Below are 23,141 nucleotides of genomic sequence, written 5' to 3'. Positions count from 1 at the left end.
CGATTTTTGATCAATGTAGTGCTGTGTTTTTTTTTTTGTTTTTTTTTTTTTTTTTTCAGTTTGTCTTGTTTGATAGCATAGCACATTTTCCTCTATGGCCTTGTCATATTTTTCTCCCTGTATGGATTCATGGGTACTAGTCTGAGCAGGAGATGTGAATTTCTTAGGGATTCGTGGATTAGACCTTTTGAAGGTCAGGATTCAGAAGACAGAGGCGTAACACTCCTGTGTGCAGAACAACTAAGTCTTTGATGTCTACCCATAGTCAGTGCATCTCCCCTCTGTTAGCACTTTGTGATCAGGCTGTCAAGCCAGTTGGTGATCCTGCAGCTGGCTTTTAAGTTAGGACATCACAGAATGATAGCACTCATGATGTTCACAGTTTTTCAGGCACAGGATATCAGCAATTGTATTCTGAGGTAGCTTTACAGAACAAGGAGGAACACGTATGAAGAAGCTCTACAGCAGAATGCAGAGAACCGTATGACAATGAAAAAACATGTAGAAAATTTGTATTTGTAAGAGCTAGTATGTTTCTGTCTTCTTCTCTACTAGGAGAGACTGTCTTCACTAGGTTGCCATTCTTCAGACAGTACATCAGGTTTAAGTTTGACCATATATACAAATAACTCTAAAATCCTAGCTGTTCTCCTTTGGTCACAGACAGCTTTCAAACAAGCCCTATTAAATGTATTAAATGTGGTCTACACTAAAGGATTTTGGCATTTATGGAATCAGTTCAAACACCTGGAGCTCAAGCTGGTTGAATATTTTCCATCAGTTATGCTTTTCATCCAGAAAAATGGAGTATTTTGAGTGAAGGAAATATTTTCTACTTAAGTGTTTGTTTCCTGTGGAAACCTAACATTTTACTAGTAACTCAAGCGTGTGAAAACTAAAGAGATCTTGTTTTTAACCTCAAACTAAAATCACTGCATTGAAATTAATACTCATATTAAAGATGCTAGGGCGATGCGTCAGGACAGTTACCATTTGAGATTCATCCACTTTTCATCTCAAACCCTGGCAACTTGTAAAACTCTCTCTCTCTGCAAAACATTTCTTGTAATGTTTTACAGCTCTTTAAAGGCAAGCTCAGCTGCCTTTGCTCTGAGTGTATCTACAACTGCTCCAAACTGCCCAGATGAGCCAGAACTGTATCAGTGCCAGGGTAAACAGAGACCTCAGGAGGTGCAGCTCTCTCCTGTTTCTTAGTTCTCATTTTAAGGCCCTCTGTGGCATAGTCCTTCCTCTTACTTGGTGTCACACTATCCAACCTCTCATCTGCTCTGCCAGGGTGATGTCTTCGTGACCATCAGTTCTGCTTTCTCCTTTTTTTTGCCTTGAAGACTCAGAAGAAGTGGACAGTGGAAAAGGGTCACCTTTCCTTCAGCCAGCTTTCCCTCATCTAGTCCTTTTCACTCACAGGGGACAGTGAGCATTTGCACATGGCCAGTTGCCACTGGAGCTCAGCTGTGCCAGGCTATTGATGCAGTGTCCAAGCACAGCTCAGCAGCTATGGGTGCTGGTCAATTTGTTCATGATAGTCATCTTGCTGTTACTTTGTGCCTAGTCTATCTATTGCATCTCACAATCTCTCTCTTCCCTTCCCCTTCTTACTGAAAGCTTCCCATCGTATTAGATGATTAGATTTTCTCAGTTTAGATCCTCCATGGGTTTCACACTACAGCATACTTTGAAAACTTCTTCAGACTGAACTTTCTGTTCAAGGGGCAGGGCTCCCTCAGCGGGCAGCAGGTAGTGGAGGAGCAGATACCATGCTCTGCAGACAAGAGCTGTAGCTGCAGGAAATTCCTCTGCAAGCTCACCGAACTGGTTTACAGAAGTGGCAGTCCGTGGGTCCTGGGCATACTGAATCGTTGAAGCACAAATGGCTCAATGCCTTATGTGCCAATAAAACAGAAAACGTTCTCTGCATCAGCTCCCACACTCATTTCCTACTGAACAGGGACTGGTGGCATGGATCCTGTGCAGGGACACGTACTTGCTACTGCAGAGCAAAATCTGGATGATCTAACCGCACAAAGAGGAAATGCCAGCTCTACTGTTTTAAGTACAGGTGCCACTTTATTGTAGTAGTAGTGTATGAAAAGCAGATTAAAAGAGGCATTATAGAACGAGTGTTGTGTTCCTTAGGACCTGATTTATGCAGTTTGAGAATCAGTTTTAACACAAACATGACAAGCATGGCTAGTTTCAGGTCAAAATAAGGGCTAGAATTTCCATTTGCCTCAAAACAACTCATTGAAGAATTTTCCTGCTTGCTCTTTTCTTTTGCAGGACAGCTAAGTTAGCCTTTCCATGGAACTTGCATTGTTTTAAATCTCATCCACTTGGCACCTAATTACCATTTGCATCAAACTTCCATTTGTTTGGATTTACTCACTGACTGAATCATTTCCTTGAGTTTTCAGGAAGACTCCATCCTGAACTTTCTCTTGCAGTCTTTTTACACCATTCCCTGTAATTTCCAGACAACTGATCTCTTAGTACAAATGCAGCCCATGTATTTGCCATGCCTCTCTGGCATAGAGCAGTTGATAGTTTATATGGTAAACAGGCTCGAACAATTTCTGTTCCATGTTACTCTTGAAAATTTTTATCTTTTGAACTCATTGGCCTAATTTTCCTTACTGGAATTATTTTTTTCTGTACTAAGTTGCTTCCTTACTTCAGTTTGTTTGTCATGTGTAAAGGGCAATGAGTAAAAGTCTATGTTCTTTAGCTTATTCTGAACTATGGGCTATATCCCTACAAAAATGTTGCTGTCCACTGGTCAGATATCTTTTGGTGTCAAAAGTGAGAATGGCTGAGCTTCAGGGTTGACTCCAAAAAAGTTAGTACCCATTGTGTACAAAGAGTAGTCCTTCTTTGTGGATTGCATTAGTTGTTGGATATTTTCTCTCTCTCACAGAGGAAATCCCCAATCCATAAAATCTCCCCCATGCCTCTGAAAGCAGCTCATTCTGTTATTGAAGGACCACATGCCATTTTAGGCAATTTTAAATGAAAAATCAGGAATTATGTGTTTTCATCGACACCTATCTTGAATATTTTTTCATTCTGTCTGTGTTGATGCTATCCTGTCAAATTGAACTGAATGCTCACAAAGATAGCAATGATTTTTTCAAATCTGGTTCGATTTGAAAGGTTTTCACTTTGTAGCAAAGTCAGCAATCCCATGTACGTAACATTGATCTTTTTTACTAATTCCTAAACATAACATTTTTTTCTAACTACTTAAAAAGCTGAATTAAGATTGCATAAGAAGACAATGCTCAAAGTATGTTGTACTTTAACCCTTGACCACCTTGTGAAATACTAATGCTCGAAATTAAAATTATCATTGAAAAATGGAATCAATGTGTGGCATGTCAAACTGCAGCAGAAATGTGCTACAAGTAACTAGATGCACTCTGTTTCTCCACTGGAGCACTAGCTAAGCTGCATAAGCTTATGCTTCTTGTCTTTGCTTAGGTGGAAGTGGGAGCTGTTAGCACACCCATCTTTTCCTTGTCCACCATTTCCCATTCTTGCAGTATTTTTCCACTCTTTTCCCCCATGATCTTTCTCTAAATGTCTCTTCTGAAGAAAGGGCCTCAGGAGAAATGTGGCAATGTGCCATAACACCAAAGAGAAAAAGGGCGATGTGAGAGTGTGGTGGAGACCATCAGACACAACACCAAGTGCCCGGGACGATGCTAGCTCAGCTGCAGCCCGGGGTTGCTGTAAGCCCTTGGCGATTGTGTATTCATGCAGTTTGCAGCTCCAGTGGCCTGTGGCTTATTTTTGGATAAAGCATGTGACTACTGCTTTGTCCAGCAATGGCTGTCTGCTGGAGATAACAGCCTTCTCGACCTTACCACAAACGTCTTGCTGCTTACGTGACAAGTCTGTGCTTTGCCCACTGAACACCCCTCACTGTCATGCTGGACACCCCAAAATTGATCACCCCTCACTGGATGCCCCAAAACCGAGTAGTTTAAAATTCACCATTTTGCCTGTGCAACTTTAATCTAGCACCTTCCTCACTGGGGATGCGTTTCATCTTGTATATTTTCACAACAACTGTTCTGAGATATCTGGTCCTGTTCACTGCATGGACACACCGTGGGGCTGGAGTAGGAGTGTTTGGTTTTGAAATCTGAATAATGTTAATCTTAATGTTTTGGGAGGAATATGAATGTTCTTAAGAGAGAAACCAAATTCTTATCTTTGTTACAACTGACATACAAAAGATAAAATGGAGAAAGTTCAAGGGAGTTTTGAGCCTGGCAAAAGAACGTCTCTTCATGTCGCTTCCCGTACTCTTTTTATCATGTCCAAAGACAGGCTCTTTTCTTGATTATCTCCTGAGCTACAGGTTAATTCTGAGTCATTAAACGGAGGGCACTAAGATGCTTTAAATGAATACAGTGGGTGCTGAATAGGTTCATCCATTAGTCATGGTAATTTTATTCTGCTGTTCAGATACTGATTTGTACAACATTGATGAGAAATCATTTTTTTCTGGTGTTCACTAAGACACAAAGATAGCGCCCATTCCCCTAAGATCAGAGGGTCCTGAATAAGAGATATCATTTCTTCATCCGTTTTCCACTGGGTAGATGTGAAAAGAGAGGCCAATGTCCATGTCTTTGCACAACAGCAAACGCAGAATGGTGAAATTTAAAATGTCTTTACAGCTGGGGATAGAAACTTAGCAGATTTGCATAGAACCTAGATTAACTACACCTGTTATCAACTGACTGCAGACAACATCTCAGTCCCTGCTTATACTACCTGGAGGTAAAACAGGTAATCGAAAATGTGATTCTCTTCTCCACCACAGAAGGCCTGCAGCTGGGAATGAAAAATCAAATCCTTCAAAGAGGCACAGGGACCGTCTGAATGCAGAACTTGACCATCTGGCCAGCCTCCTGCCTTTCCCACCCGACATAATATCCAAGCTGGACAAACTGTCCGTGTTGCGCCTTAGCGTCAGCTATCTGCGAGTCAAAAGTTTCTTTCAAGGTAGGTTTCTTTAAGATATCAGTATGCCATTAAAAGTCTCCCTCTTGCTTATTGCTGCTTTCTACTAACCGTGAATAAAATTAAAATGTAGTATTATACTGGTAAAGTAAAAAAAGAAAGATCTAATCTCTATTATTGAACGTACTTATCTTGCGTATGAGATGTTGCTTTGGAAATGTGCATTTCCTCCTATGCTGTTTGTGTGTTTTTTACCAAATAATGGGATAACCCCCACCCTTCCTCAACATACTTTAGGAAACAGGAAAACATGACTGTAGAATACTTAAACTAGCAAAGAGGCTTGGGACAGATGTAATACCTGTAGCTACTTTGTGCTCCTTTTTTGAAGCTATTATCGTTCATGTTTACAATGTCTGTTTAAATACGACGTTAAAGTAAAGAAACTACTGTATTATCTGTATTTACTGTATGCACAATGGGAAATAGCCTTGCTTGAATGGCCAGGAAGATCACTTTCTTTTGGTATAAGTGAGATCTGAAGTTTAAAGTGTTGACTAAAGCTGTAATAGGCTACACTTTGTTTTTGTAGCTGTCTGGCACACCACACAATGAAAGCCAAATGTGTGTGTTGAGATGTACAGAACAAGAATTATTCCAAATTTGAAGACAGTTTTCATTTCTTCTGTTACTGCAGTATTCACAAAATCTGCAAAATCTGGATTAAGGATTCAACAATGAAAATCTTCTCAAAAGTTTTTTTTTTTTTTTTAAATGAGAAATAAAAGCCTATTTGAAGGAGTATAACTGACTAAAACTTATAGGTGGGCTGCAGAGATAAACAGCAGTATTATTTATGGATGTTATTTTCCTTTACTACTCTTTACTACTCCTTTCTGTTACTATCCCTTATTATGTACAGCGTGTACAAGGGAGACCTTTTATTTTTGACTGAAGAATATTTGTTGGTTGACCTCTTTTTTTTGTTTGTTTGTTTTGGTTTTGGTTTTTAAATTTTAGTATAAAAATAACGCCAGATTTTGAAGAGGCTTTGGCAGGCTGCATGACATGCTACAAGCTGACATCACGTATCATGTTACAGGTGGTGATGTTACTGATGGCAGAAGCCTCCCATGTCAACGGTGGCAGCTGGCTGCCTAGCCTCTGTCATTCGGCAATTTACAGAGTGCCTCTCTTCCCCTTTGTACACATACCTGAGTGTTATTACCCCTTCCTCTGAGCTCTGCTTTCATTTCCCTTGGATTCACAAGGAATAAGCTGTCTTCAGCTGCCTTTACTACTCTTCTCTCTGAGTTTCTAATATGGATTGTCCTTTTTTTTTTTAAAGGATAAAATAAAACAAGTAAAGCCAGACTTCATTACTCTGAAATGTTCCATGTTTGAAGAGACTTCATTTAATTTAATCCCCAAATTACCTAATTGAACACATAGTTTGTGTTCCCTTCATTCTTATTTTTAAATGTTTACATCGTGAAACTAAGGTTACAGAAAGCATTGTTTATAGTAAAGGAAGGAAACTACATGCCATTTTAAGACAGAGAGCAGGCTGGAGGTTCAGGAGGGTGGAGTGAAGGAGAGGTGAACCCTTGAAACAGATCCGGACAAGGAATGGGTGCTAATGTCTGGTAAGAGAAGGAGCTGCAGCCTTGGCTTCACGTCACGCCATCATCTACTTCCTTGTAGTTGTGTTGTGGAGAAATGAGGCAGAGTTGGGTTTTTTAACTGAAGATTTGGTAGGAAGTCACCTAAAAAAACAAACAAACAAAGATTATCCCCAATGTTTGGATCTTTGTTGTGACGAAAGAGCATAGAAGAGCAGAAATGGCTTCTTTGTGGCTTTTAAAATCAAAGGATGGTACTATGTTAGGAGTTGTTAGAAAAACTAAAGATAGAGAACAGACCAATTGTATGCAGAGATATTATAAAATTGAATACAAAAAATATATCTGGAAAATCTGACCTAGAATATCCATACTAATTCACTCAGGGACAATTAATTCAAAAGAACTGGTGTTCAGTAGAAGAGAGAAACCTGGAAAATAGAACATAAAAACAATAATTGAAGAGGGACAGTGGTCAGCAAATTGTTCTGTGCTTGTAATACGATATGTTGACATAAACAAGAAAGCCAAGTGTGGATTTTGGTCTGTTTGCCCAGAGGCAGCATGTCACTAAACAGGAAGGTTATAATCCCTCTCTGCATGAGACCAGCATGACTCCATCTGGAATACAGCTTTCTGTTGTGGGCATCTCCTGGTCACAAGGGCATTAGTACATATAAAGATGTTTGGAATAAACACAGTCAAGAAGTGACTGTAAGGCTGGATGGCCAAAAAAAAAAAAAAAAAAGAGTAAAATTAGCTCAAACACGTACAATTTATGTCCTACGGCTGTTCTTCTTCGTGGGGGAGAAGGATGGCCTGTGAGACAGGAAGGAATTGCTAAGGACATTTTAGTGGAGCACAATGAAGGACCTAAGAAGCAATGATTAGCATGCTGAAATTTGGCTTGAATATCAAGCAAATCATATCTGTAACGAGTTCTGTTCAGCTATCCGATATTCCTAAAACTGATGCAGTGGAGATTCAGCACATTCAAAATTGTAGTCATAATTGGACACACAGGCGTGTTCATCCTTCTTTTAAAACACTGTTCTTTGAGTTTTAAGGAAGTTAAGCTTAAATCCTATGTTTAAAAAAATTGTAAGAATGCTTTTTGCAATTTTTCTTAAAGCTTCAAAGTGCTGTCTTACACAGAAGTTCACGTATGACATTGCCGTTCAACCTATAGCAGTTCGTCAATTCCAGTGACAAATTGTAATTACACACCTTCAACAGATCCAGCGGTTTCCAGACATACTCGTTGACTTGCCACTAGGTGTCCTTTCAGTAGCTACTCTGGAATCCTCGGTGTGCAGCATAAATGTATTTATAGAGATCAATAGCTAATTAGAGGGCATGGGGTGACCTCACCATTTTGATTTCAGGTGTGGAAATAACTTTGCAAGGAATTAGGTATTAGGGGATAGCAAGTATTCATTAGTCACGTATTCCCTTCTTGGTGACCATTACAGGTTAATACCTTGAAGCATATGGCCTGTTCATCTTAGTTAATTATTTAAGCAAAAGTTCTGGCTCTTTTCCAAAATTGAGATCTGGTTGTTAAGGCAGATTATACTAGTTATCAGTTTAACAGTCATTCTGGTGGATTTCCTCTGTCATTCGTAGAAACCTTCTCCTTTGGCTTCGGAACAATTCCTCTGCCTACTGGGTTTACAGCCTTCAATCTCTGTTATCGGTTGGCAGTGGCTCTATTAATAGTCCCACTCCCCCAGGCTACATGCATTTAGTCGTGTTGCATTTTCCTGATAAGCGATTCAAAATGGCTTGCAGCGGTAACCTTACAATCTCACCAGATCTCTTGTACAAGACAGCACAGATCTGAACGGGTACTGAGGCTGAGAGACATCAACTGCTACAGGAAGCTGTGCTGGTCATCTGGCCCTCACAAAAATTTGCCTTGGGTGGGACTGCTGTGGGTGTGGAGTGGTACTTAATGGCTGTGACCGCTTGAGCTCCCTGGACCTCTGTCTTGGCCGTATTCCATCCTGGATCATGTATTCTGTCTTCCTTTACCACTCTCGACAATACATCCTTCAGTACATCTTATTTCTTAGTTTTTCCAGTGGTGGAAAAATGGTAGTCTTGTTCCACTTCAAACCTGACTCCCTTTCACTGATCATTTAACTTGTCCCCTTCTAGTATAGCTTTTACTTTTGCAGATCAATGTAAAAAGAGTAGCACCTTGTTCTTTTAGCATCTCAGATTTGTTCTGAGAGGCAGTTAACATAAGCTTCCTGGTACCTCTAAGGAGAACAGCTGTGATAGTTTAGATAGACCAACAGACGAAATAAGAATACAGTTAGAACTAGAAATTAAATTTCCTAATTTTTAGTTCTTAGTGTAAATAATCTTATACTGATAGGCCACTCAAATTTTCCTTCAAAATGCCAGTCATTAATGCTTTTAACCATAAGCATTCCTAATTAATGATAACTAATATTGCCAAATGCAGTCTTAGATGTCAAAAGTAGAGACTTTAATATGGGCGATTCTTTGGTTATTCAAGAATTGAGGGCATTTTAATTCCTTCACTGCATAATTCAGATAAAAAGTAATTTAATCCAATAGTCTATGTTACGGTGCCCATCCAGACATATAATGTATGGATAAATGTGTATTTTTCCTGTTTATATGCACATACACATTTGCATGCGAACAGATAAACATGCATGCACAGGTGAAAACAGTGGCTTCTCAACAAAAATCTCCCTTGTGCTATTATTTTGACGTTCGGTGTTTATTTAGTACCAGAATTCAGTGCCTTCTCTGTATTTACTTACTTCCAGACTTCATTTCATCTTGAAAGCTGAAAATGTGATTGATTTATTGGTGACTAAGTAAGGAATGTAGCTAGTCCTGGATTAACTCTGAGAATAAATGTATTAAAAGTTTCTGTAAATTTTACATTAAAATTGTAATCCAGATTGTAATTCAGAAAATAGTGACAGTCAAGTGTGGAGACATTTTGTTTGAACTGCCTTATGTCAAAGTTATGTGTGGATTTTAAACTGAATTGCAACAGACTATGAAACATTTGTCTATAAATTTTAGTTTGTCTGCTTCCATGTAGAATTTCACGTTAGGAAATAGGCCTGTAAGGGACTTTCTCAGAGAATAATCAACTGTTCCTAAACCTGAGGGACGTTTGTGTAATGTTTTTATGAATGTGCAACGTCAGTGATTCCACACCCTCCTTGGCAATCCTCAACATCCGGTTCATATCTCTCCTACTGCAGGTTAAGCCTTCCCTCTTCTTAGAACTACTTATTCTCTTTTCTTGTGACACCTCTGTTTTTACAGCCGTGAAGGTGTCTCATGTTTCCTCCAGTCTTTTCTTCTTTAGGCAAAACAGCCCTGCCCTGATCCTGATTTTTTTTTTTTTAATTTCCCCTCCAGAGCTGTATTTTCCTTAGTCATTCTTGTTGCTCTGCTTTTGTCTTTTTTCAACATAAGTTCAGGGCACCATGCAATGCATCCTTCAATTTTACAGAGAATGATTGATAGCTTTTCTCAACTTTTCTCACACCATGGTTTCGTAAGTAAGTTTGGCCCTCTTTACAAGAAGTTTCTTTAGTTTACTTACGAAGGTATTGTGAGGCTTTTCTAAGTTATGAAGACATGTAATATCTATTGTTGTTCTTTCTTCCCATTCACATGTTCTTTTATAGAGGGTAATTAATTTGGTGTGACACAGCAACGTATTCGTGGCAGATCTGTTGATTCCTATATCTTTGTTATTAAGTTTCTACAAATTGATTGATTTCTTTTTCCAGTGCTTTTCTAGGGATTAAAGTCCAGCTCAGCGGTCCTACTATTCTTTGATTTCTTCTTCCCGTGCTTTCTAAAGATAAGCTCCATGTTTGCCCTCTTCTACTCTTCCAAAATCTCCCCTCATCACAATTTCTCATAGATTAATAGCTAACAGCTCTGAGAATACTTCAGCTCAGTCTCAGAACATGCTGCAATGGATTTTGCCAGATGCAACCAACTTGCAAACACTAAACTTATGCAAGCACTGGAGGTGCTAACCTTGTTGCTAGTACTTGCCAGCAGTATCTGTCTGATCCTAGCTGATGAAAGCAAAAAGGCAATAAACACTTGAAACTTTTGGTGTAGCATCTGTAGCTGAGTAGCATCTCAATATCTATTTCTGAGCAGCAGAAAACTCTTTTCCCAGTCTTTTTATAAGGTTAAAGGACTTCCAGTGTGCTTTTAATAACCTCTCATTTCTTGATACATTTTATTTTATGCATTGGCTTTTCTGTTTTTCTTCTTACACAATTGTGCTTTATTTCATTATTTATTTATTTTTTGTGAGCTTCCAGTCACAAGAACTCAGGATTTTCTTAAGATGTTCTTTTGCTATCTTTCCCACTCTTCATTGCTATTGAGATACTTTACATTTATTCCCTTCAGCCTGGTTTGTTGAAAGAACTTTGAACTTCTACTTCCCTTACATATCTGTCCTAAGAGATTTCGCCTTCCAGTTCTCCAGGTGTACTGGAGTCTTCCTTCTTGAGATCTGGTGTCTTCATTATGCTGTTGTTTGGATTCCTGCTGCTATAAGAGCCATTGGGTCCAGGATTTCCCGGTCACTTTCACCAAGACACTGTCCCAACCTTCTCACCAGTTTCTCCCTTTCAATTCAATCTCTTCTAAATATTTATTTATTTATTTTTCCAGTTCTGGCAGGATAGCACACACTGTTTGGTTTCTGTCTTTCTTCTGATTTAACATCATATTAGCAGGTCATTTCCTCTTACTCAGTTATGTCTTTGGTGTGATCCAATTCCCACTGATGTTTATCTTTAATGGAAATTGGATTTATCCCTTTTAAGAAGAAAGCAACAAAGGATTCCTCCCAGCTGGCCTGAGTTTGAGTGTCCACAATTACTTGCAATCTGTTCCAGCTTTCATCTCCTCCTCCTGTATCCATGGTTGTTGATCTTCTAGCTCAATAACATGTATGGATTTCTTACTACTTTTATTCAGATTCCTTAGGTTCATTAGATTTTTTACATTAGGCCGTCCTAAGAAAAGACCATGAGACTGTACCTTACTGTAGAATTTGAACATTTAGTACAACAGTCCACACCCTATAGCTGGCAGATGTGTTTCTGGTGAGAGGTACGTCAATCCAGAAAGTTACAAAATTAAAACTTGAGAAGGGTAAGGGAGCAAAGAATGGCCTTGCTTTCAGTGCATTATCCACACCGTAACGCTATTCAACATTTCTTTATGAGTGCTGCTTAGCTGAACCAAAGCTCCTCTTCTGACAGTCCAGGACTCCACTGCAGTGCAAGCAGAGGGGTTCTTAGGCTTCCAGTTTCTTCCCATTGCCCTTCCGAACATTTCTGTTTTCTTTTCAAGAGATTTTTTTCTCTTCCAAAATCTCTCAGCTATTTTTTCTTTTTTTTTTTTTTTTTTTTTTTTTCCCCTGGATTGCCAAGTTTTGCTCTTTTGGTATAAACATGTTTTTTAGATTTCATTTAACATTTGCAAGGAAGATTTTTCCACAACAAAATTTAAAAGGTTTTGAAACTGAACTCATAAGTTTGTGTTTATTGTTACAATTATGGCCTATACTGAATACATTTTTTGGGGGAATTTTCTTCTTTCATTTGTTAGCTGGTTCATGTAGCCTGAAGCTTTCCCTTAAATGTTAAACCATAGTCTTAGTGAATCACAGAATCACAGAATGGCTGAGGTTGGAAAGGACCTCTGGAGGTCATCTGGTCCAACACCCTGCTCAAGCAGGGCCACCTAGAGATGCTTGCTCAAGACCGTATCCAGGAGGCTTCTGAATGTCTCCAAGGAGGGAGTCTATACAACCTTTCTGCACAACCTGTGCTAGTGTTTGCTCACTCACACAGAAAAAAAGCATTTCCTAATGTTTAGAGAGACCTTCTTGTGTTTCAGTTTGTGTCCATTGCCTCTTGTCCTGTTACTGGGCACCACTGAAAAGAGCTTGGTCCATCCTCTTTGCACCCTCACTTCAGGTATTTATACGTGCTGAGATCCCCCTTGAGCCTTCATTTCTCTAGACTAACGAGTCTCAGCTCTCTCAACCTTTCCTTGCACAAGAAATGCTCCAATCTCTTCGTCGTCTTTGTGGACCTTTGGTGGACTCTCCATGTCTTTTATACTGGACACGTTTAGAACAGACATAGAAAAGTAAAAGAAGGAAAGATCTGGAATGTAAGTAAGTATTATAAGAGGCACTATGTTGAGAACAGGATAAAATGCCTAGATCAGCAGTCGTGGAATTATGCCTCCTTGACTCCATGTCTTCACTCCCACTAATCCTTTCTTACTATGATTTATATATTGATTTCAGTTATGGAAACGATGAGAGGCTTTCAGATTATCCTTAAGCCTCTAATTTTTGATGAAACCTATACTTTGAGTTACAAATCCAGGATTTCAGTTTCAGTCTGCTTAGCTAGGGTTGAAGCTGATACCTTGAGTCAAGAAGTGCCCAACATATTTGTATATTTTAACGTTTACAAGTTGTTTTTTTTAAAGACACATTCTACTGATTTAGAGCACTCATGGTGCTGTCCTCTGAAATTGAATGCCTGAATGATTTCTTTATTGCAAGGGAAATAAAGACTTTTTTTAAAAAACACATACAAAATATCCTTAGGGTATCTGTTGCTGTAGTCCATAGCCATAACTTATTAGATTGTCTACAAGAATTTATGTTGTTTAGGTTTCTTCAAGCAGCATATTTAACTTCTTGCGCAGTAAAAGAACCTTCCTGGTCAGAGTAGGTAACAGGTAAGTCTATTCCAGTGGCTGTACTCAATCATTGTATTCAATTAACCAATACATTTAGAATGTTTCAGCCAAAAAGGGACTTCTTGTGAAAGAAACACATTATCTCCTTTCTTCTGCTCTATAATTTTACCATTTTCTTAACGATACAGCAACTGAAAAAAGGAAAGAATATTCTCATGCAGAATTGAAGTAAGACCTACTTCTCCAAGTCATTATCTAATCAAGAGCTAAAATGCTACATCAGTGAAATTTTAGTAAAAGTGTCAAGACATTAAGGCGGCTAGCTGCATTTAATCCTTACTGATACCTAGCAGGACTCAATTCTGGAGAAGCAGCTGCATGTCTACTTTCACCCATGTAACCCTTTTTCAAGCTGGTTTATTTTGACTAGGCCTTTTGACATTTTTGTATGGCATCACATTAACACATTGCTTATAGCAATGCTTCACTTTTTCTTTTCCCCTTATTTCCTGCGGAAACCATTCATTGTATGTAACAAATACCGGAGGTTGCTTGTCCTCATGGATAACCTGAAGAAGAACTCTCTGACCCTTGGGAGACTTTTGTTGACTCTTGGAAGAGGACCTTGTCTCACCTTTGTGCCTTGCTGAAAGAGCATTGAAGGTTTTGCTACCTCTTCCTGCTCATTGGCTTTCTCCTTAGTTTCTTGCAAACAAGGTATGTTTTGTAGGAGAAGCAGAGTAGATTGTTCAAGCAGGATTCAGAATAAGCCTACATTCAGGAAGAACAAGAGGACTATAGAATTTATTGAATTCCTGTCATTTTTGAAGATCAAGGGAACCTTTTGGTGCAACGATATGTTAGATATCACATTCTCAGGCTGGCTCTAAATTCCATACCTATTTTTTGGAATAATGGCAAATAAAGGGTGTTAGTTATAAATAATTGTCAGTTCTTTTCTGGTACTCCTTTGGTACTCATGTGTCATGTGCTGTGGGTTGTTTATATTGGCAGACCTTGTAATCTTAGAGCTGTTAGGCTGTGTCAGGCTTCTTGCAAAGAGAGTTGGACTCTATAGACTTTGTGCTGTCTTTGGGTAATACACCATGGTTACAAGTCTTCTTGTAGAACTTCCTTTTCCAGTTCTGGATCTATGTCTTATACCATCTTTCTATTGCTGAACGCCATTCAGCTGAAAGTTCCTGTAGGCCTCAGTGTTTCTCTTGATACTGGCAAGTCTGACTATAAAACCGGTGACCTGAAAATGACAAGTGACAGGAGAAGAACCTTTGACTATTTGATTTCTCCTAAGGTCATTTGGCACTGGAATAGTTCTGCTGTTTCTAGCAATAGAAGTACACTCAGAACCAGACAACATGGTCACAGAAACATGTAAGGGCTGCTTTTATAGGTGTTCCCTCAAACCACGGCTGCTATATTGGTCCAATGCAAGGGGAAATCCCCCAGACAGTTTGAGCCGTTAAGCAGAGGTCTTTATCTTTCTCCAGCTTGATTAGTCGTTTTTAACCATTCTGATTTGGTAGGCTTTTATGCTTGGTTCCATTTGGATAGTTCACAGTATGCATCTCATATATCATTGATATAAATAAATGTAGGCATATAACAAGGAAAGAAATGGCCCCATCTAAACCAGTAGACTGATATACGTGCTCTTTTGTATTCACAGATGTGATCTTTCTTGAGCACTGTGCTTGCTCAATCCTTCCTCTGCAGCAGAGATCCTCCTTGGCCCAGCCTGTTACCAGCTGTTGAAATACCCTCCTAGCCCCCTGTGGATCAAATTCTATTCTCCTACACTGTAATGAATGGTCTTTCTATGGCCTCATTTTCTTGAGTTAAATTGTATTTGGATGTTGGAGACTGAGAAAGAACTTAGTGTAGGTTTAGTTCTACTGCAGCCCAAGTGATCCTTGGATATAGAAACAAGATTGGTTTTCACCATAGGAAATGTTTTTTTGCTGCAGAAGTTGCTAGAAATTGCAGTGATTGTAGAAGGTAATAACAATAATTTTGCCCTCGTCAGTGCTGCAGTGGATGGGAGGTAGGAAAGCATTCCCTCAGGCATGAATTTTGGCTTGGTTTACACTTGTTCTCAGTTTCATGACTGATTACTGTCTCTGAGAGGAAATGTGTTTCTTTACTTTCAAGAAAATGATTTACTTTGTTTCTAATTTTAAACACAGATATGTTTTAAAGGAAAGACAATACCTTTTATCCAACAGAACAAGGAATTTAGCTTGGCATAATATAATTGCAAAGGGCTTTGAAGACGAATAGGACAAATAGTTTCAGGCTAGAGAACAGTATGGGAGACTACCTTCCTGGTTTCTCTTCTTGCTCTGCTACTGCCTAACTTTTGGCTTACAGTACATGGTGAAGCTCTCTGCAGAGAACTCTGAAATAATGCAGATGTCTGAGCTGGTCCTGCAGCTAGAAGCAGATTTGGGGATACTTTGGGGAATACTTTGCACTTTGGGGATATATACGCACAAAATACTTTGCACTTTGGGGATATATAGCCAGACCTTTTCCAAGCTCCTGTTATTTCCATATAGCAGCTTGAGACGCTGTGCCCACACCAACACCCTTAAAGCTAGCTCAACGATCTTTGTGCTTCACTCCATGCTTGTCTGGTGCAGACAAACTTATCTGGTGCTTGCCAGATCAGGTAACTCCATTCTTTTGTGTCTGTACAAATACACTGGCTATGCCACGCAGACACCAAGATGACACGTGTGATCCATGGAGACGAAGAGCAGTGAGTGTAGGCTCAGACCAAGCTAGAACACATGCTCACTGCAAATAGGTCCCTTCTGCTTTAGTGTTCCTTGTCATTTATCGCATTACCAAAACCCAGTAAGCTGTCCTAAGACCACTTGCCAGATAGTGTTGTGGATGGAGGTGGGTGAGAACCATATCATAGTATTGTCATAGCTGCTTTGAAGACTGTTCTTCAAGACTAGTGCAAGTATAGTCAGAAATTATTTCTAATGAGACTTCTGGGAAGGCAAACCCATTAATATCTTGAATTCAGAGCCTGCCTTTCAGATGTAAATATAAAACACCACTTCCTTTCTGAGACTTCTTAAAAATAATTGGAATTACAAGGCTGTCATTCAGCTTTTTGACTTTGTAATCCCTTTATAGAGTCAGTTCATGAAGTTCTGAAATGCTGTCTTACATGCCTCAATAGCAATTCATGGTGTCTACTGAGACCCTGAGAATTTGATGAGATTCAATCTCAGTATGAAGGCCAGGCATAGGGACTGGGGAAATGTGGAGGTTGCAAAGGTGTGCTAAACAAGAGGGAAGAGGATAAAGATTAATAGTCAGTTCCTGAACTGGCTTCCATCATGTACTTATTAGATTTTCAAGTAAATGCTGTGTTGCTTCTCCCCCTTAACCACTCACAGATGCACTTTATTATCTACTTTCAATAGTTTTATTTAAAAAAACCTTCTTTCTTGTTCTGCTCCTCAAAGTCCTGCTAATTGTTAGGTCTGAGAGCATTGCCTGTCACATGCATCAGTATAGTCTCTTTGGTGGTTTTTATCTTTTTTTTTTTTTTTTATTGTTCTCTCTGTGTTGTCTGTGTCTGTTGTTTCCTGTCTTATACTAGGTATGTGTATGCTTTGTCAGTGAGTCACCAGCTTTTTATTCTGTGGTGACAAATGTGTTTCCATCTAAGAGCCCTAAAAATCCACTGGAAGGACTCAATCCAAAGACAAGAGGATACCAAGTCATGGAAGAGGACAAGGCTAAGTGGCCTTTGTTTATTTTTTAATAAATTCTGTCTTTTCAAGATTTTATTTAATCTCTGATAAATTAAATTTAAATTCTGTTTGTTGATAGCATTTCATTGACTTTTTTGAATGTAATCAGGGCGTATGTTTTTATTTTCATTTTGTTCTCGGAGTTTAAAATTAGCAAATGAAATGAAATTTAATGCTAACAATAAGCAAAACACCTTGCCAGAATTCAGGTGGATACCCCCAGTTAACCCAATTACTGCTTCAGAAAATGTGTATCAATGACCAGGAACTCTTATGTCATGGAGTGCTCAGTGGCGATGTCTCTGAGTAGCAGCATGAGGCATTTGCTCAGTGTTGATGTTGAAGGAAGGACATTATAAGGTGACCTGCAGACACTGTTTCTCAGAGTTTCTTTAATAATTGATTTTACACATTCTTACCTGCCCTCACAGTCTTGAAGAAGACTGAAGTCTCTTCAGTTCAGGCCTTTCAGTCTTCCTCATTGCATAGTTTCCAAAATTGTCTGGCATGTCTTTGAACGCTTGCCATGCACAAGACTGGTGCTTCCTTTCTTTTCTCCTAATCCCCTGTGCATATCGTGGTCAGCATCACTACTGCTCTGGCATCTGCTCTCAGAAACCCTGTCAAGGTGCTGGGAGGGCTGGCTGCTCCCAAAGGGATGGAGGTCTCCATGAGACCAGCCAGGGCAGGGCCTGGAGCCAGACCATGTCTCACCACCCCAGCCAGGAGCAGGGCAGCTGCGGGCACCAGGGCAGCTCCAGACGCAGGCACCAGGCACTTCTGTGGGGTTGGGCCAAGGCCAGGATCCTGGCTGGGCCCAGGCATGGCTGTGAGGAGGTGAGGGCTAGAGCTCAAGCCCAGTCTCCAGGGACACTGTCGGGACCCTTGCAGCACCCACGCTTTTCCCTCTCTCCATCTTGACTCCGTACCTTGCAGACATCTTGTGCCTTTCCACCATTTCTGGACTATAACTTCCTTTCTGAACGCAACACAAAGACTGTTTTCCAAATCTTGAGTTCTGCTCATTTCATAAGCTCTGTATGACAGGCCTTCCTGATGTCACTGTTGTTCCACAGAAATCATAGCTAATAACTTCTCTTTCTTGCCCATTTCTCTGATGAGCAACATGCTTTGTCAGCTCTGTGGGCATCTCTATGTCTGCCTTTCTCCCATCAAGGCCATGTGATTGTAATAATCCTTGCCTATTACATATTTTTCCTTATCAATCCTCTCTCCTCTTTTTGTGGCTTTGACTCTTTCCCCTACAGCCATCCTTTGTCTTCTTCACATCGCCCTTTATTGATGAAGTGCCCTTCCTGAAATCATGCTTGGTTATACACCAGTTCCTTCAGCACAGAAGTCTTGTTATAGACAAGCTACAGGTGGCTGGTAGATTAACAGAAGTATGGAAGTAAATAAATTAATTAATGGTTTAGTTAAACCCCAAAGTTGATTATTTATCACAAGGCTTGTATGGCTGATTCTGTGCAAGATACCTGTCTTTCTAAGGCTGTGACTAGATCTTATTTAGATGCTTGGAAATCCAAAACATGAGATGGAACATGGTTTGGACTAAGAAATAATCACCGTTTCTGAAAAGCTTACCTCATTTTGCTACATGATTGGGCCTAAAATTTGGCTTATTGGATTACTACAAAGCACTTGTTTTCATTTTCGTTTGTTTTATATTTGGTCTAGTCTCTCTCTCTTTTTTTTTTTTGGAAAGAAAATCCCAACTGACTAACACAGATGCTTTTCTCTTCTATTTAATGTAGCAGTAACATATTAGTCAGCGCTCTAAACATTCACAACCATTAAGTGAAACATTTTTTTAGATTAGTCAGAGCAGATTTCCATTTATAAATCCAGTATTTATTTGATTACAATTTTTGGTACACTCATGTAGATAACACAAGTGATAAATTTTCTAAAATCTTGACATCTGTACTAGAAGTAGAAGCAGAATGCATATCAGTAAACTAAATTAAATGCTTACTAAGAGAAGTTACAAATAAACTTTAAAACTTCCTTCAGAGAAGCTCATAATTTCTTTCATGAAAGATGCTTTATAAAAGTCTTGCCAAAAATGTATCACATGGATTTACTGTGTCCCTAAAATTCCACTGAAATCCCCTTAATGTATTCCCTTTTTATATCTGTATGGAATATATCAAGTTGAAGGTATGTATAGGAAGTAAATCTCTGCCTGTACTTTTTATTATAATAAATAAAGTTTCCGCTATTCCCATTTACCTTTGAACCTGCAATGAATTGGCTACTTACATATTGGAAACAGCTGAAAGAAGCTGATTGAAGAGGATTGAAAGCAAGAAAAGATCAGATCTAAATCAAAACCCAACATATATTAAGTTTTCTTTTTCTAATCCATTAGCAACTTAATAGCTACTCCACTTTTCTCAGTGTAACTGCAAAACATATACAGACTTTATATTAATCTTAAATATTCCCCGGAGTATTTCAACATCTGTACTGAAAATGCTTATCTCCCTCGTGTTAGCATTATATTGCATATCAGTGTTACTGAAAACTTGTCACAAAAGCCATGTATTTTGTTCAAAATAATTTGTTAAAATAATTTTGTGCCATCAAATAACCCCTATAAGCCTTGTAGGTTCCCAAAAAATAATAATTTACAAAAGCATTTCTTCGGGGGAGAAATAATCTAACTTAGATAATACATCTTGAACTGATGAATGTAAGGATTAGTGTGAAAAATATGCCAATATGTTATAATGATGGCTAAGACAAAAAGTGGAGAAAAAATGGAACCTGCATTTCATTTTTTTTTCATGTCTCAATATACATTTCTGCATATAGGAAGAGGCTGTATAAAAAACAAGTTTTACTCAAAACAAGTAATGTTTGTGGGAGAAGATTAAGGATGTTAAAAATTACAGGAATTACTTTCATTGCTATCAAAGGCTCAGTCATGCAAGGTGCCGAGTGCTTTCATATTACTATGTTCAGCAGGAATTGGCTGTTTTCAACGTCTTCAGAATCATCAGAATCATGTAATAATTAAATGCTAGCAATATAGCTCTGTATATCTGTTTAAGGGATGAGATTATTCTTGTGAGCCAAATATACAGTTGGTGACATGGCAGAGAGTTTGAAGATGTTACACGGTGCAATATTCAGTCTTCTTTCTTTTTGATGCTAAAAAGCACTTTAGAAATATCTAATAAATTTAATATTAAGTGCCATATTTTTTGGGGACAGTGATTCTACACTTGCTCCTAAAGACTTATGGCTAGGAAACCAGAGACAATGTCAGTTTGAAGGCCTGGTTTGCAAACACACCTTTTAAGTGTCATGGTGGTAATTGATAATGTCTTTAAAACCACTAGTATGACTTAGATAATCATCTCTGACAGGATGAGGCCAGAAGAGAGGTCAGAACTGCAGTGGCACTAAATTTCAAGTGGTCACTGGGAAAGGAGTAGTTGTTTCATTGTTTCTTTATCACCTTTATCTAGTCAAGTCAAGTCACAATTTCCAGACAGGGGTCAGTGTGCTTACTTGAAATATTCTAGCTTCAACAGATATTCCATCCTCTGAATCTCTGAGCATTGTGTTCAACCAGCTTAGTTTAACTTTGGGAAGTAAGGTGGAATTGTTTCCTCTGCTAGAAAGAAGAGCCGCAGTGACAAAGTACAACTTTGTGGCTCCATCGCCAAATTATATATATACAACAGCATGTGAAAAACATGTTGGGGAAGACTTCTGAGGTGTATGCTCATGTACCCTGAAATGCCGGTGGTGGAGATTGGGAAATGTAACAGAAACTTTCCAAGGATGAAGAGGACAGTGAGAAACCTAATCTCCTTCCCACTGAAGCAATCTGCCAGGAAAGTCCTACTGTAGACAAAATTTGGGCAAAAAGCCTTTTCTAAGAAAACAACAGGTTTGATTGGGAAATAAACAAAGACAACTGGTCAAGCCCTTAATTCCTTGTTATGTTTTACTTGACTGTGGCATTAGTAGAGTAACACAAGTCAGGCCTTCAGAATCTGGCCCAGTATTTTGAAAATGCCTTTGCCTGAGTTTAAATGCATTTTTACAAATTAAAGACAAATGCCATTGGAAATGGTGAAACACTGGAGGGGTGAGCTCACACCTTCACTACCGCAGTAACTTGGCTGGAGAGGGTTTCGTGCTAGGCAAATTGGGCACCAGCTAGCCATATTGCTGCCAGATTAGCAGGCTGCTGGAGGGAAAGAGCACTGAAAAGTGAACTCGGATTAACGCAGAGGTAATGGGATACAGGCAATCAATTTTGGAGGTTTTATCAGTGTACTTCCATGTCAAGCTTCTAATTAAATCCGCCAATTTTAATTTTTCCTGCATTTGCTTTTACTGTTTACCTCGGTTCCGTTCCTTCCCTGTTTCATTGACTACAGTTTGTTAATCTGTTTTCTTCTGAAATCTTTGAGAATTATTTTCCACCTATTTAACTGTAACAGCTTTCCTATAGATAAGCCACAACACCTCTTCATAGATGCTTTTCTTATTTGTATCTTCCTCATCTGTAGATTTTCCTGTTTTCTCCATAGTTTTCTTTCCCCCTTTTTCTGTCTTTGCTACAATGTCCTCCCTCTTCCTTGTATTCCTCTCTTCTTCTCTAAGAGCTTTTTCTTACATCTGCCCTCTGCTGTTCCAGCACTAGGTCTCCATCTATTTTCTTGACTGACTTTGGTGGGAAAGCAATGCTCTTTTTTTTTTTTGCTAGTAATACATTGTCCTCGCCTCCTGTTGGGTGAAAGAAGGACCCGGCAAACCTCTTTTCCATTCTCCTCCACGAGGGCCTTTTGCCCTATGTGGTCTGGGTGCGGCGAGCTCCGATAGCCAGCTGATGCTTTCATTGCATGGGCCACAGGGAGGGGATGTACCTTTCATTCCCTCCCCTGCATAGAGCCCTACCACAGCGTCAAGATGATGAGAATCACTGCAGCAGAGGGATGGAGCCTTAGGGCGGGAGGGGGGAATAAATAATGATTGTTGTCAACCCTCCCTCCTGCATTAGGCTGCCAGATGATTGCTTATTCCTTGCTCCCACCCACACGCTTCATGCCACCACCAGCATTCTTGGTCCTTTGTGGCTGATGTTGTGGGCTAGTCAGCGGATGAGTCAGCTGTGCTAACCAGTGCTTTTCCAGCTCCCCATGCAGCGATAGCTTTGGTGCAAGAGTTTCCATCAGAAGGATTATCGGCATGAAAGGGGGGTTGCATGGGCACGTTCATCGTTTTGTTTAGAAGCTTGCCATTCCGTGTACAAAGAGCAGGTTTCCAGGGGTTTGAGGTTCAGCTCATCTTGTTCTCTTTGCATGCACTCCGATGCAGGGAGTTTTGGAAAGTACATCCTGTATACCATCTGGTAGTATGGGAGTGTGGAGTTAATGGGAAATTCAAACTTTGAATAGGTCAGGAAATTCAAAGTTTTGTTCTCACAGCAATTAACTACATGTTGGTCTCAGATGGTATTTTAGCTCATTGGGTTAAAGTACAAAATGAATCTTGCACCACAGCTGAATTCCTGCACCACAGCTAAACTTGGCACAGGGACTGAGTGGGAGAAGAGACGATCAGTGCTTCAAAATACCTTTGTGCCTCCTCGATGCTGGCCAGGCCTGGGCCTCTTTAGCGCTTCCCAGGGGTCAGAACACCCTCGGGGACTGGCGCATCCAGCGTCTCACAACTGGTGGCGACTGTGGAACATCTGGGCAGTGGAAAATGCATTAGGCATAAGAATGCTCCGGCTGCCCGCTTCCCAGCCTGCCCCCGGTCCTGCCTTGACTGCTGACTCCCAGCTGTGCTGCCTTGACCGTCGCAGAGCATTACGGTTAGGCACTCCAGTTCCTGCTCTCGTTTTGTACGCCGAGCAAAGGCAGAGCAGTGCTGGGACACGCCGTATGCCCCGCCACGTGCAGAAGGCTCCGTTGCAGTCCTAACT

The 23,141-nt window shown here is 39.8% G+C and overlaps 1 protein-coding gene across 1 annotated transcript in view; it reads left to right on the top strand.

The window, feature by feature from the left end:
* AHRR (aryl hydrocarbon receptor repressor) overlaps positions 1 to 23,141 on the top strand; it is a 93,072-nt gene that overhangs the window by 19,811 nt on the left and 50,120 nt on the right. Inside the window, exon 3 of the mRNA XM_080580429.1 lies at positions 4,853 to 5,034. Within this exon, the coding sequence (XP_080436555.1) occupies positions 4,853 to 5,034 (182 nt within the window). The remainder of the gene's footprint in view (positions 1 to 4,852; positions 5,035 to 23,141) is intronic.

The sequence above is a fragment of the Anser brachyrhynchus genome (assembly GCF_964034855.1).
Source record: "Anser brachyrhynchus genome assembly, chromosome: 2".
Lineage (NCBI taxonomy): Eukaryota > Metazoa > Chordata > Aves > Anseriformes > Anatidae > Anser > Anser brachyrhynchus.
The sequence above is the reverse complement of the archived record's forward strand: the minus strand, read 5'-3'. Positions and strand labels throughout refer to the sequence as shown.